We start from the raw sequence: 15,268 nt of genomic DNA, 5'->3' as shown, positions 1-15,268 counted from the left end.
AAGAAGAAGAAGAACATGCTTGGCATGGTTCTCAGTGCTCTTAAATCTATTAACTCATAATCTTCATAACAGCTCTATGAAGTAGATACTATTATCCTTATCTCAGAGGTGAGGAAACAGACACAGAGATCTTCAGTAACGTGCCCAACATCTCATGGTTAATAAGTGGCAGGCTTAGAATTTAAACTCAGGCATTCAAGCTCCAGAGTCCACACTGCTCACAACCATGGCATCCTGATTGTGTCCCCTCCTTCTAAACAATGCAACCTTACAAAAACCCTGAGAGAGAGGGTGACTGATTTGGAAAGATCATTATAATATACTTCATTTGTTAAAGCAGGTAATGAGACTGAATGCGCAGGATAATCCTATTTCTTATCACACACGGCAAAAAAGGCTGGGAGAATAGACATCAAAAATTTGGCCGGGTGCTGTGGCTCACGCCTGTAATCCCAGCACTTTGGGAGGCCAAGGCGGGCAGATTACCTGAGGTCAGGAGTTCGAGACCAGCCTGACCAACATGGTGAAACCCCATCTCTACTAAAAATACAAAAAAAAAATTAGCTAGGTGTTGTGGCACGTGCCTGTAATCCCAGCTACTCGAGAGGATGAAGCAGGAGAATCGCTTGAACCCAGGAGGCGGAGGTTGCAGTGAGCCGAGATCTTGCCACTGCACTCCAGCCTGGGCGACAGAGCGAGACTCCATCTCAAAGAAAAAGAATTAACAGTGGTTATTTCTAGGCAGTAAGATGACAAGTGACTTTAATCTTCCTTTTGCTTGTCGATTTCTTTTTCCTACTGGGACCATGTACTTCTTTGTTGTACAATTAATAAATTAGAGAGATGGAAAAGAAGTCCTGGTTACGAAGCTGTGGCAGCAGATGGTTCTAGATTGTTCTTGGCCTGAATTTTAGCCCATTATTAATCATGAAATGTCCGCCCAGCTCATTTCCATAGACAGCCACAGAAGGCTCTGGCCCAGCACGTGCAGGAGAGTCGGCTCGCCCACCACGCACAGCACCTCTGTGCGGTACGCTCCACCCTGACGTGGGGTATCCCACAGGTACATTAACCACGCCTTTCCATTTTCTGTAATGCAAGTGCTTTGACATCTGGGGCCCTGCTGACTGTGGAGGGCTGGCCAATGCTTACAGATAGGAAAGGACTCAGCTGCGAGCAAACCTTCCCTATGCAAACCCACCTCCTCCGAAAGGATCTCACACTCAGGGCCACTATTCTTTGCCCTAACCACCCCAGGCCCAAGTATCAGAGAACTAGGGACAGCTCCTATGCCCCAGAGCCTACTGAAATTATTCAAACAAGCCAATTCTAAACCTCTCACCCTGATTTGTCTTGCCTTTTCTGTGTAAACCATATACAGGCTCTTTTTTTTTTTTTTTTTTTTTTTTGAGACACAGTCTCGCTCTGTTACCCAGGCTGGAGTGTAGTAGTTTGATCTCGGCTTACTGCAGCCTCTGCCTCCCAGGTTCAAGTGATTCCCCCGCCTTGGCCTCCCAAGTAGCTGGGATTACAGGCGCCCGCCACCCCACCCAGCAGATTTTTGTATTTTTAGTAGAGACGGGGTTTCACCAGGTTGGCTTGATTGGTCTCGAACTCCTGACCTCAAGTGATCCAGCCACCTTGGCCTCCCAAAGTGCTGGGCTTACAGGCATGAGCCACCATGCCCGGCCCATAATAAAGGCTCTTGCTTACATTTTCCCCTCATTCCTGTTACCCCTTGACCAACCTGGTGCTTCCTCGTGTGGCCTGAGACAGGGTCTTGCTCTGTTGCCCAGCCTGGAGTGCAGTGGTGCAATCAGAGCTCACTGCAGCCTCGACCTCCTGGGCTGGAGAGCCTCCTGCATCAGCCTCCTGAGTAGGCTTGCACCACCACACCCAGCTAAGCTTTTTATTTTTTTTATAGAGGCAGAGTCTTGTTGCCCAGGCTAGTCTCAAACTCCTGGCCTCAAGAGATCCTCCCGCCTCAGCCTCCCAAAGTGCTGAGATTACAGGAATGAGCTACCATGCCCACCATCAAAATTGTCTTTTCAAGAGCAGTCATCTCCTGATCTGTTGGCCTTCATATACCTGAATAATAAAGCCTACATTTTACAACTGTGAGCAGTGCCTTCTCTCTGGCAGTTCAGGGGGGCACACCCTGCACAGGCTGCACAGGCTGGATTTGGTATCTGGGGACCATAGAGCCTTCCTCTGCCTTGCCAAGGCTGAGAAAAATCACCTCCCAGACTCCACTGGAGCTCCAGCTGAGGATCACACCACATGTGCCTCCTGCTGCCTGGATGTTTAGCAGTGGCCTGTGGCCAAGAGTCATATACTGTATCCCAGGCCTGTGCCACAATCTGTTGAAGAAGCTGGCCCCCTATAGGGCAGCTGCCAAGCTCCCACAGCCCCACCCGCCCCCCGGGGTACTCACTGCACCAGGGCGTGGGGCTCCATGGGGCTCAGGGTGTTGTACACCATCACCAGGTCGCTGCCGCGCTCATCACAGGACGCAAGGTCAAAGCTGCGGAAGGTGAGGCTCAGCACTGAGTCGGCATCTCCCCGCAGGGCCCACTGGCAGCGGGCATGAGCGGGGTAGGGGCTGTCAGGGAAGCCGGGCGTGGTGAAGCGCATCAGCTCCACACCGCGGGCGTGCAGGGCAAAGCTGCAGCTGTCTGCGCAGGAGACAAGAAGAAGGGCATGTGTGGGGGCAGGGCTGGGCAGAGCTGGGGGAGGAACCTGAGACCCCGTGGGTGTGCATCTCAGGCCTGGCCCCTTTGAGATGCCCCAGGCTGCCCTGGGCCTCGGGAAATCAGGAAGGGGGCTTCTCAGAAGGGCCTGGAAGAGGAAGGGTCTGGAATGATCATCATAATATACTTCATTCAGAGGGACATGCTTCTGGGGACCCCACTGGCTCAAGGGCATCTGGCCACATCCCCCCTCTTCCCCACCCAGAAGAGGAGGCGGGCACGATACTTACTGTCCTGGGTCCTCTGTACTGTTTTGGGGTCAGTGGCTGAAGAATAAGAAGAAGAATGAAGCATTTCCTGATACAATCCATTTCCTTATTCCTGCTTCCTTATTATCTAAAGGGAGGTGCCCTGCCAGCACGTAGTCTTCTCTCTGGGGCACTGGGCCCTGGGAGTGCCGGTCCCCTGCAATGGTCCAGGGCCCAGCCCCACTCCATGGAAGGCTGGCCAGTCCCATGCCCACCCCTGGCCCTCGGACTCACGGAAAGCCACCACTGAGGTGACCACAAAGGACTTCAGGGAGCGCGCCCGCGGGGGCAGCATGACTACGCGCTCCTCGGCCATGACGCGCTCGGCCTCCTCCACCAGGTGCTGCGGGATACTGAACTCAGACCAGTAGTAGGCGATGACGCTGCCCTCGCTGGGGAGAGAGCGGAGGCCTGAGGCGGAGCTCTGGGCCCCATTTCCCCCACGTGCGCCTAGAGCGACTCCAGGACACGTGGGCCGCTCACGGGGGCACACCTGGGCCCTCCATCTGCAGAGGCCCTGCCCCAGCTCGTCTGTTGTGTCACCCCTCTTTCCACCCCGAAGCAAGAGGCCTTGCCCCTTTGCCCTCTGCTCTCACAGTCTCATCCCCAACCAGACCGATTCTGGGGGCCGCTCAGGGGTAGGAATGAGGAGGGGAACCCATTGGAGTTTGGCCACAAGCGTGGACACACCGAGTGTCACCTTCCTGAGCCTGTTTTCTGACCTGAGAAAGGAACTGGGAATGCCACCTGCCACACAGCATTCCCCAGGGTTCAAACGAACAGCAAAATAAAAAGCACTTTGAGAATAAAGTCTATTTTTTTACAGAAGTATGCGTGAAAAACTGCTCAAGCACAGAAAATGTGGGGACTCATTGAAGCCTGCCTGAATACCCCAACTCCCCCAAACCCAAATTTGGAAAAACAACAAAGAATCACAGCCGATCCTGGCATCATGCCAAACACTTCACAGGCCTTTGGGCAGCTCATCACAGCAACAGCTACAGTCACCTTTGTCATGGGGCAGAAGAGTCAGGCTGCCAAGTAACGCACAGGAGGACACAGTGAGGACCCTCCTTGCTCTCCAGGCCAGGACCTCCAGCACCATCTCCCGCTTCCTGCCCCACACACTGTACCCCAATCATACCCCCAGCCAGTCTGGGGTGCATCCCACTGAGCCTTCTCTCCACACCCACCTGAAGGCCGTCACGGCCGACTCCTTGTGGTAGGGGCCCAGGAACGGGACTCCGCTGTACAGCAGCTTCAGCTGAGGAAGGGCAGAGACTCAAGGCGGGCCCCACACGGCAATGACCCTGCCCCAAGCCCGGGCTGCTCCCTCCACTCCAGGGCCCGGGTCCCCTTTGCAGATCACCCCCCTCCAGGGCCCAGGTCCCCTTCGCAGGTCACCCCCATCCCAGGGCCCTGGGAGCACAGGCGAGGTATGTCTCCCCTGACCAGCAGGTGGGACACCAGGGCACACAGCCCGGCAGGGCTCTGGGCAGGCTGCACTCACCGCGTCCTTCACCTTGCTGGCCAGGCTTACAAACTCAGTGGAGTTGGAGTTCTCGTAGGCATCCACAAAATTCTCATTTGTGATCCTCATGTAGCCATTGAAGACCTTCTGGACACGCACGTCCCGGTCTGTGTGAGATCAGAAGGCGCTCAGTCAGGGGAGGCGGTACTACCCCCGCCTGTCCCTTGCCGTCCACAATGGGGAATGAATGCCGGGAGGGGGCCGTGGGTCAGCCCTGACTGCTTCCCATCACTCCCCATCGGGGTTCCAGAGAGGCCAAGAGATCCTCGTGTCCTCAGTAGGTGGCCCTGGGTCTGTCCGCTGAGGGAGGAGGGACAGTCACCCCTTGTCGTCCTCCCCGGAGCCAGCCCCAGCTTTACTCACACTGCAAATGCCACACCAGGAAGCCGATCCCCAGCGAGACCAAGAGGAGGCCGATCAGCACGGCTGCCAGCACCACCCAGCGCCCCGGGCCATGCTTTTCCACCTTCTTGACGTTGTTGACCGGCAGGAACTCCACGCCTTCCTCCAAGCCATTCACTTTCTGCAGGGAGAGAGGCACCGCCACTCAGACCCTCTCACCCCCTCTTCCCCCTGCGCCCTGCTGGGGAAGATGTTCACATTTTCTGAGGTCCGGCTTGGAGAAGAAAGCAGGGGCTTGGGTGAGAAGAAGGAGGCTTCCCCCAGAGGCATGAGGACCACTGCCCAGAGCGCAGACCCCGGGACATGAACCCTGGGCGTGCTCTGGGAGGAACACAAGGTCAGCCTTCCTGGCCACGATCTCAGGGTCTGGACAGCACCAGGCAATCATTGCTCACGAATTGTTCATTTAAACTAAAACACAATAAAGGGCTGTCGAACCCGGTCCTCGAGGTCTCCCCTTCAGTGAATCACCTTCGACACGGGTGGATGCCTCGAAGGGTAGCCCCAGCCCAGGCCCATGACTGGCAACTGTGGTGCCCCTGTGCAGACTTCTAGGAGCAGGCCCTGCTCCCTCGGACACAGCCCCTGCCAGATTCAGTCCCCCCATCACCTGGCCCAGGAGCCTGTGGCCAGCACTCAACTGCACACCCTACCCAGCAGCCTCACCCTGCTGATGGTGAACCAGCCAAAAGTAAAAAGGTGGTGCTGTCATGGAAAAAACTGCTCTGTGTTTAACCTTGGGAACCCCAGTCCAGGACCTCAAGGCACAGTGAGAGGCCCGCTGTGGGAATCCACACCCATGCGCAGCCCCAAGAGAGGGAAAAGCAAACAAACCAAACGCCCAAAAGACAGGATGGCAACTTCCCTGGGTTCCTCCCTGCCGAGGGTATCCATGTGAGGGGCCAGAATACGGAGGGGCAGGTGGGATGTCTGCTGCACCCAGTGACAGACCGGTGAAGGTTTCTGCCCATAGCACATGCCATCTGCCCGCCCTGAATAGTGGGGACGTACCATGGCCTGGCACTGTGGCACTCTCAGTTTAACTACCTCACACCCACTCAGTACAGCTCACAACAAAAGCAACAGCCCATCCCAAACCCACAGGTGTTGGCCCTTTCGACGGTTTCCTGATGTTGTTCTTCTGGTGGTGATCTCATAATTCGACAGTGTAAATTTAAGCTGATATGTCTTGGTTTGTCACATTTACCCATTATCAACTCACTGCATGAAAGATTCTCCTCATTCCTGCCTTACTGGGATAGGATACTTGTAACTCCAATTTTAGTTTCCTCATTGTCCATATTTGTGACTTGATCTAATATCACACACAGAAACACACCCCAGACGGCCACTTAAAATGTGTTCAAGATGCTTGTTCTGGAGTCTGTCTCTATATTTCTAAATAATACGCCAACACCATAATCTCTTGACTCATCTATCTAGACATCGGCTGACTTTCTATTATGACAAGATGGATTATAGTGTCCTTCCGCCCTTTCTCTCCCCATCCTCCCAACAGTTACAGGCCCAAAGTTTAAAAAAAATTATATCCATACTCTAGGTTTTCATTATTAGCCTGTGAAAATATTGTTCACTATTATGTTTCCTTTCTTTGTACAATTTCTTTGTTTTTCCTGCTGTGAATTTTCATTGACTGGGGTTTCTTTTTAACTTGTACCCAAATCTTTACATACAATCTAAGAACTCTGCAATACTCTTCTCAATCTTCTACATGTAATATCTGTTAAATAACTTATTTCATATTCTTCCTGAGGGCCACAGTCCTGGAGCCGCCTGTCCTTTCTCATAGCAAGTTGTCTAGAACTTCCTTCACCATCACCCTGGGATTTTCCTTAATCTCCTTCTGTGTTAAAACCCCTATTTCCTGGATTCATTGTCTTCATCTCTCTTGGTTTACACTTCATTTTGGTGGAACACATACTTTTTAAAAATTTTTTTCTGTGGGGTGGGGGGAGGGGGGAGGGATAGCATTGGGAGATATACCTAATGCTAGATGACGAGTTGGTGGGTGCAGCACACCAGCATGGCACATGTATACATATGTAACTTACCTGCACGTTGCGCACATGTACCATAAAACCTAAAGTATAATAATAATAATAATAATAAAAGAAAAAAAAATTGCTAATAACTTTTAACAATGGGTAAGTAATACATGCATAAAATGTAGAATGTGCTACAAGTAGGGATGGATAGAATTCAGCCACACTGAGAAGGCCTGTCCTTTTTGCACCCAACCATCTGTATTTCTGAAGTGTATTCAAAATTTGCAAATAAATAAATGTATCTGTATTAGTCAGGGATCTCCAGAGAAACAGAACCAAAAAAAAAAAAAAAAAAATTTTTTTCTAACCACAAAGACCCAGAAGAGATGAACATATACTTTCTGAGAAGAATATTTTTTGATACTTTGCATGTTTCTGAAAATACCTTAATTCTACATTCACACATTTATGGAACTTTGGCTGGGTATAGAACTATAGGTTTAAAATAATTTTCACTTAGAATTTTGAGGGCTCAGGCTGGGCGCGGTGGCTCACGCCTATAATCCCAGCACTTTGGGGGCCGAGGCAGGTGGATCATCTGAGGTCGGCAGTTCGAGACCAGCCTGGCCAACATGGTGAAACCCTGTCTCTACTAACAATACAAAAATTAGCTGGGCGTGGTGGCACGTGCATGTAATCCCAGCTACTCAGGAGGCTGAGGCAGGAGAATCGCTTGAACCTGGGAGGCAGAGGTTGCAGTGAGCTGAGATTGCGCCACTGAACTCCAGCCTGGGTGACAGGGTGAAACTCTGTCTCAAAAACAAAAAAAAGAAAGCATTTTGAGGGCTCCATTGTTTTTTAGCTTCTAATTTGCTTTTGAGAAATATGATAATATTATAAACTCATTATCTTTTACTTATGACTTCGTTGTCTTTCTTTGAAAGCCTTGAGAATGTGCTTTGAATTGGGTCTTTTTGTTTTCTTGACATAGGGTCTTCCTGTGTTGCCCACGCTGGACTGCAGTGGTCTGATCATAGCTCACTGTAACCTTGAACTCCTGAGCTCAGGCAATCCTCCCACTTCAGCCTCCTGAGTAGGTAGGACTATAGCTGTACACCACCATGTCCAGTTAATTTTTTTATAATTTTTTGTAGAGGCAAGGTCTTACTACGTTGCCCAGGCTTGTCTCGAACTCCTGGCTTCAAGCTATCCTTCCATCTCAGCCTCCGAAAATGATTTTCCTGTCTTATTTTTTAGATTATGTCTCCCTTTCATTTCCTCTGGTCTACCATTCTTTAATCCTTATTATATTTATCCTCTATTTATCCTTTCTCTGTATTATCCATCTCATTATTTTTAACCTTTCAATTGAGTTTTTCATTTTTGGTATCAAAATTTTAATTTCTAAGAGCTTTCTGGTTCTTTGAATTTTCCTCTTTTATGGCATCTTGTATTTGTTTCATGAATGCAAAACCTTCTCATCTTTATATTTCCATTGAGTATCTTTCTCTGTTTTTGACTTTCTCTTCCATGTTGAAGACTTTCCTCAAATACTGGGGGATCCTTGGTGGTTATTTTTATTTAGAAACAAGCTCCTGGAGGCTGTTTGGAAACTCTGTGTGCATGCCTTGCCACAACTGGCTTCACTAGGGGGGACACAAGTGAGTGGCTAAACATTTTTTTTCTGGGCACTCCCAACAGTTAGACTATATACATCTTCCTGTGGATGGTTCCACTGCTCCAGAGAATAATTTTCTAATCTCCTGGCTGGAGTGATTTAAACCCAGCCACTAGCATTCAGGAACATGTAGGAGAAGAGACTCATTCCCCTTCTTTTCACCTCTCTCTACAGCCTTCCTCTGTACCTGGGGTCCTCAAGCCCACATATTCTTTGATTCAGTCTCTCCAGACTATTTTTCCCATCCACTGTGGGAGACTGCTGGGGCCTTTGTCTTTTTGCTTGGGGCCGAGGTGGAGATTTGGGTATTTCTAACAATGTCCTTTCTTGTCTCACCTCTGTCTTCTAGAATACTTGAGCCCAATCTTTTCTGAGCCTGGCAGAGAAGAGACCATTACCAAAGAAATATTGAAAGGATGTTTCCAAGAGCTGAAGAGAGTCGTAAATCTTCCAATTCAAAGGGCTCAGTGAGTGGTGAGAAAGACAAATGAAACAGCACATATAGCCAAACAGACTGTATTGTGATGACATTTCAGAACATCACAGATAGGAATGGATCCTCTACGCCTCTAGCTGTCATCTTTTCTCTCCCGTAGTTTGCGTTTCTTCAGCGTTTGGTTCTATTTTGGGAATTTCTTTGACTTGCTCTTGCAAACCTTCCATTAAATTTAAAAAATAGCTTCATTGAGGTATTATTGCATAAAATAAAGTGTATATATTTAAGTGTACAATTTTGGGCATCCATATGCACCCATGAAACCATCCACAGCTAAGATGATGTCCATGTCCATCTCCTTCAAAGTCTCCTCCTGGCCCCTCCCACATGTTCCTCCCTGAATCCTTTTCCTGTCCCCAAGAAACCACTCATCTGTTTCAGGCTGCTTTTCCCGGAGCTTTATGTAAATGGAATTCTGCAGTATGCACTCTTCCACCTGGCTTCTTTCACTCCGCATGATTCCTCTGAGACTCACGCAGGTTCCTGTGTGCACAGCAGTGCATACCTTTTGGTTGTTGCTGTATTTATCCCATCGTTCGGACACACAACATGTGTTTACCTGTTCACCTATTGATGGACATTTGGGGTGTCTCCAATTTGAGGCCATTACAAACAGAGCTGCTAGAAACACTCCCGTAGCTGTCTTTGTACTGGCATATCAGCAATGAAAAACTGGAAACTAAAACTAAAAGACACCATTTACAATAGCTTCAAAAATATGAAATACTTAGAGGTAAATCTGACAAAAAATGTACAAAAGCTGTACACTGAAAGATGCAAAATACTGCTGGGAGAAATTCTAAAAGACTTAAATTAGTTGAGCAATATATGCTGTTCATGGATTAGATGATTCAATATTAAGATGTCTATTCTCAAAATTAGCTATAGATGCAATGCAATCTTTTTTTTTTTTTTTTTTTTTTTTTTTAAGATACAGGGTCTTGCTATGTTGCCTAGGCTGGTCTTGAACTCTTGGCTCAAGCAATCCTCCTGCGTCAGCCTCCTGAGTAGCTGGGACTACAGTGTGCACCACTGCACCCAGCTGCAACTAGACATTTTTATGTTATCTTTGGAACTTCGCCTTTGACTTTCTTTCAGGCTAGGTTTTCTTTAGACATCTGGTGGCCTCTGGTAGTCTAATCATATTTAAGAATGAGAAAACAGAGATTTCGGCTAGACTCTGAACAGACCGTGTACGTGTATATATGTATAAGAAATGTAGGCCGGGCGTGGTGGCTCACGCCTATAATCCCAGCACTTCGGGAGGCCGAGGCAGGCAGATCACCTGAGGTCAGGAGGTCAAGACCAGCCTGGCCAACATGGTGAAACCCCATCTCTACTAAAAATACAAAAAAATTAGCCAGGCGTGGTGGTGGACGCCTGTAATCCCAGCTACTCGGGGGGCTGAGGCAGGAGAGTCGCTTGAACCCAGGAGGCAGAGGTTGTGGTGAGCCAAAATCGTGCCATTACACTCCAGCCTGGGCAAGAAGAGCGAAACTCCATTTCAAAAAAAAAAGTAACAAAAGTGGCCAGGCGCGGTGGCTCATGCCTGTAATCCCAGCATTTTTGGAGGCCAAGGCGGGTGGATCACCTGGGTCAGGAGTTCGAGACCAGCCTGGCCAACATGGGGAAACTCCATCTCTACAAAAAATATAAAAAATTAGCTGGGTGTGGTGGCGGATGCCTGTTATCCCAGCTATTTGGGAGGCTGAAGTACAAGAGTTGCTTGAACCTGGGAGGCGGAAATTGCAGTGAGCCGAGATCACACAACTACACTCCAGCCTGGGCAACAGAGTGAGATGCAGTCTCAAAAAAAAAAAAGAAATGTAACAAAAGGGCCAGGCACGGTGGCTCACACCTGCACTGTGAAAGGCCAAGGTGGGCAGAAATCACGTGAGCCCAGGAGTTCGAGATCAGCGTGGCCAACATGGCTAAACCCAATTCAAATGGCTCAGTGAATGGTAAGAAAGACAAAAATACAAAAAAACTAGCCAGACATGGCAGCATGCACCTGTAGTCGTGGCTACTCGGGAGGTTGAGGCAGGAGGATGATCTGAGCCCAGGGAGGCTGAGGCTGCAGTGAACCATAGTCATACCACTGCCCTCCAGCCTGGGCGAGACAGCAGAACCTCATCTCGAAAAAAAAAAAAAAAAAAAGGAAAGAAAGAAAAAAAGAAATGTAACGAAATAATAATGTATTATGTTTAGATGTATATCCAATTCACAGGGTAATTTCACAACCATTTTCTTCCTGGCTCTTCATGACAATCCTGTGACTCATTCAAGACTGGCTGGTGCCATCACCCTGCTCTAGAAAGAAGGTAGTGAATAATGCTGATTTTGCAAAGGTCACCCAGGACTTGGTGGCAGATCCAGAATCTGGTCCTGGTTTACTGCCTCCCAGTGTGGTTAGGTTCCAGACTTCAGGGAGCAAGGATTCAGGGAAACAGAAGACAGAGACTCCCATGAGAAGGGGGAAGGTGGCTGAGGGCATTGACTCAGGGGTCACCCCAGGCTCTGCCACGGAGCGAGGCTGTCAGCAGTGGTGCTAGCTCAATGGTGGGTCCTCTCTCCTCCCCGCAGTGTGAGTTCTGTGGCTCCACTCAGCCCAAAAGTGTTGTCTAATCAGTAACTGGGCTGCTTCCTTTTATAACCTTAGCTCTTGACTCCATTTTCAGGTGTAACAGAGATACTCTTGCATAATCCCATCGTTTTATTGATAAGAACACTGAGAATGAAAGAGAGGGAGTGGCCTGTCCAAGGTCACAAAGTTAATAAAGTCAGTGAAACAGCAAAGCTCTTTTCACTCCTGGGTGGGGGAGGAGGAAGGGGGAGGTCTCAGGGAACTCCCATCCACTTAGACACTTAGACAACTGTAGGCATAACACCTCTCTACGGGGCCACAGCCGACAGGAGAGATCCTATGCCTGCGCCTGCTTTCACTTCTCCTGTCTCTCTTTCTTAAAAGTAAACATCTTTGCAGGTGCACACATAAAACGGTGCTATGAAGCCAGGTGTGTCTGCTTACCATAAACACAGACAGAGGCCACGTAACTATCACAGCCTCTTCCTGCTGGCCCACTCTAGTTAGATCCTGGCCGAAGGACCCAGAAACACAGCTCGGCTCCAGGCCACTCAGACAAGGGAACGAGGAATGACTTCCAGGCGGGAGGTTGGGGATAAAGGGCTCAGGACAAGCAGGGTACAGACCCTAAAGGGCCCGGATCTAACAGGGACCACCACCATCCCACCCAACAGTGGCAAGATCAGACCACCATCCCATCCAGGAAGGATGGATCAGACCACCACCATCCCACCCAGCAGGGACGAGATCAGATCACCACCATCCCACCCAGCAGGGATGAGATCAGATCACCACCATCCCACCCAGCAGGGACGAGATCAGATCACCACCATCCCACCCAGCAGGGACCACCGCCATCCCACCCAGCAGGGACAAAATCAGACCACCACCATCCCACCCAGCAGGGACAAAATCAGACCACCACCATCTCACCCAAGAGGGACAACTGCCATCCCACCCAGCAGGGATGAGATCAGACCATTGTCATCTCACCCAACTTTCTGCAGGGAGCGAAGGGTCAGATCCAGAAACCCGGGAAGGGGAAGTGGAGAGGTCCTGGAGCACGCCCTATTTTATCTTATCTCATTGTCTGAAGCACACTAGATGCATATCCTCCCCAAGGCCGGGCTCTCCAAAACAAAAAGAAAAAAAACACTGATTTCTAGAGAGCCAAAAAAGAGACCTATTTTATTTGATAATATAGGAAAGATTCTTGCAGCCAGCCTACTCCCATTAAGTCAGAGAAACTCACCAGGGCTGAAAGCTAAATGCTGAGCCAACAAAACTCTGTGTGAGTCAACCAGAGAATCCTGCCTCTGAGAGGAACGCTCTCCTGGTTCCTCAGACACACACTAGACCTGCCACTGAGTGCAAACTCTCCAGGGCCCACGACCCTACTGGCTCTGGGGACCAAGAAGTCCAAAGCCAGAATTTGCCATGGGTAGCTCAGAGCATGGTTATCCTTAGAGAAAAGCAATGGGGAAGGGCCCCTACACTTACCAACAACAAAAATACTACCAACTGCACACAAAGCCACACAAGATTCCAACCAAAGCAGACAGGGAAAAATGAAGCTTCGGGCCAGACCCTTTCTAAAGATCATTCCTCATGTGGCTAAGGTTGGGTGTGATCTGCTGGGAAGGAAGGGGCTGAACCTGGAAACCTCAAGAGGCCCCTTGGAATCCTGGGGAGGGACCATGAAGGGCAGTCACATGACAGTGGGTAACCTGCTTCTGAGGCTGAAGATCAAGGTCAAGGGGCAGGGGCGATGCCACCAGCTAGGGACACAGTTGTGCTGCTCAGACCTGAGACAAGGACAGGGGTGGCTGGATTTGTGTGCTGCTGCCAAGTGCCACTGATTTGTGGCCAAGGCTCTTGACTGACACGCTCAGTGACTCCCAGGTGGGACGGGTTTCAATCCCATGACGTCATCACCCCCACCAGGGCCATGAGAACCATAAACTAACCCTGTAATTGTTCAAGCGAGAAAGGAAAGTAGAGCCTGAGCACCTGCAAGGGTTTCCCCGGGGAAGAAAGCATTCTGTGGCAGGTCGAAGATGCCTTCCTTTGCAAGGGAAAGACCGAGCCAGCACAACCTCGTGGCCGCTCCCTGCCGGACTGGCTACAAGGTTGTGCTGGATCCTGGCCAGATTCCCCGGAAACCCAGCACGGCTCGAGCCCACCTCAGATGACAGCAGGGAATGACTGCCAAGAACGAACTCTGTGTTTGTCATCTGGGCAATGCTGAGCTGAGAATGATACCAGAGGGATGCTGCAGGAAGGCCTCTTCATCAGGCTGCTGATTATAAAAGGGACCTGTCTCCAGCTGGGAGGGACCCCACATAGACAGGCCCTCCCCAGTTAAATCAGCAGCCCCAGGGAAGCTCCAGCAGCTGTGCACAGAGCAGGCGGTCAGCAGGCTCCTGAGGACGGGACTTCACCCCACCTGCCACCATGGCAGTCCAGGGCCCAGCACAGGGCCTCATAAAAGAGGACACTTGAGTGCTTATCTGGGGATGACCAAGGGGCAAATGAGAAAGGAAAAGAAAGCCTACACTGGAACCCTCCCACCCACTCCCCAACCAGTGGTAATCGATCGCTCTACAAGCCAATTTTCACGAAACCTGCAAAAGCCTATGGTTCCCATTGATCGCAACCCCCAGCATTTCCCGGACTTGTCTGGTCGTGAAAAAGAACAATAAAAATCAACTGAAACAAATGCAGTGTTTGTTCCACATCCAGATTCCCAAGCCCCTCTCCCTGGAGATGCTGATGTCACGCGTCAGGAGTAGGGCCTGGGATTTGGAAGTTTTTATCAAGTGCCCCAGGTCATTCTTGGGAACCTGAAAGTTGGAGAAACTCCACCCACCATTTCCAGGAGGCTCACCCCTTCCTGTCACCAGCAGGAGAAGCTGGCTTAGAGTCTCAGCTGGTCTATTTTGAGCAACCACCTGGGATGAAGGGAAGCTGCTGTGCCAGGTCGAACTTTGCTTCCACGCCCTGGGGACCCTCCCACAATTGGTTATAAGCATCGTCCCAGAAGTCCCTGAGGCTATCACTTTTCCCAGAAATACACACTCCAGCTCCTCCTGGGAGAGCACAGGACCAGCTGCAGGCCCAGCCAGCTGCTGGCAGACACCCCAAAACCCCGGCCTGCCCACCTTTCCCTTTGACCCGTCACCGCCCTCAGCCGCCCCGCCAGAAGGAGCTGCTGGAAAACAGGTGGGGCTGCAGGGCCCCAAGGAAGATCCAGAAATATCTGTAGATCTGTAACCCCAGCCCATCAGGGGAACACAAAGCTGGCCCACGGCCAAGAACTCCCACTGAAGGAAGTAAACCACAAGTCTCCACACCTGGTTACAGCCTGAAGGAAAGTCCCCCAGGGCCTGACTCAGCCAGCTGGGAGGACGTCGTCAACACAGAAACCCAGTGGTTCTCTGCCAGCGAGCAGCCAGCTCCTGCAGGTTTCAAGTTCTGTCCCAATTCCCAGCACTGCCCAGGGCCCTCCCCACGCGCCAAGGGACCGGGAGCCTTGTACAGAGCACCCTTGACATAAGTAACGCCATCTTAGAA

The 15,268-nt window shown here is 50.3% G+C and overlaps 1 protein-coding gene across 1 annotated transcript in view; it reads right to left on the bottom strand.

The window, feature by feature from the left end:
• Positions 1 to 15,268, bottom strand: part of ST14 (ST14 transmembrane serine protease matriptase) — a 51,350-nt gene that overhangs the window by 17,268 nt on the left and 18,814 nt on the right. The window contains exons 2-7 of the mRNA XM_002822697.6: positions 4,893 to 5,052; positions 4,509 to 4,636; positions 4,192 to 4,262; positions 3,233 to 3,390; positions 2,981 to 3,016; positions 2,435 to 2,675 (exon numbers count right to left, since the gene is read on the bottom strand). Of these exons, the coding sequence (XP_002822743.3) occupies positions 2,435 to 2,675; positions 2,981 to 3,016; positions 3,233 to 3,390; positions 4,192 to 4,262; positions 4,509 to 4,636; positions 4,893 to 5,052 (794 nt within the window). The remainder of the gene's footprint in view (positions 1 to 2,434; positions 2,676 to 2,980; positions 3,017 to 3,232; positions 3,391 to 4,191; positions 4,263 to 4,508; positions 4,637 to 4,892; positions 5,053 to 15,268) is intronic.

This window comes from Pongo abelii, chromosome 9 (assembly GCF_028885655.2).
Source record: "Pongo abelii isolate AG06213 chromosome 9, NHGRI_mPonAbe1-v2.0_pri, whole genome shotgun sequence".
NCBI lineage: Eukaryota > Metazoa > Chordata > Mammalia > Primates > Hominidae > Pongo > Pongo abelii.
Note: the sequence above shows the minus strand (reverse complement) of the source record. Positions and strands in the feature narration are given on the sequence as shown.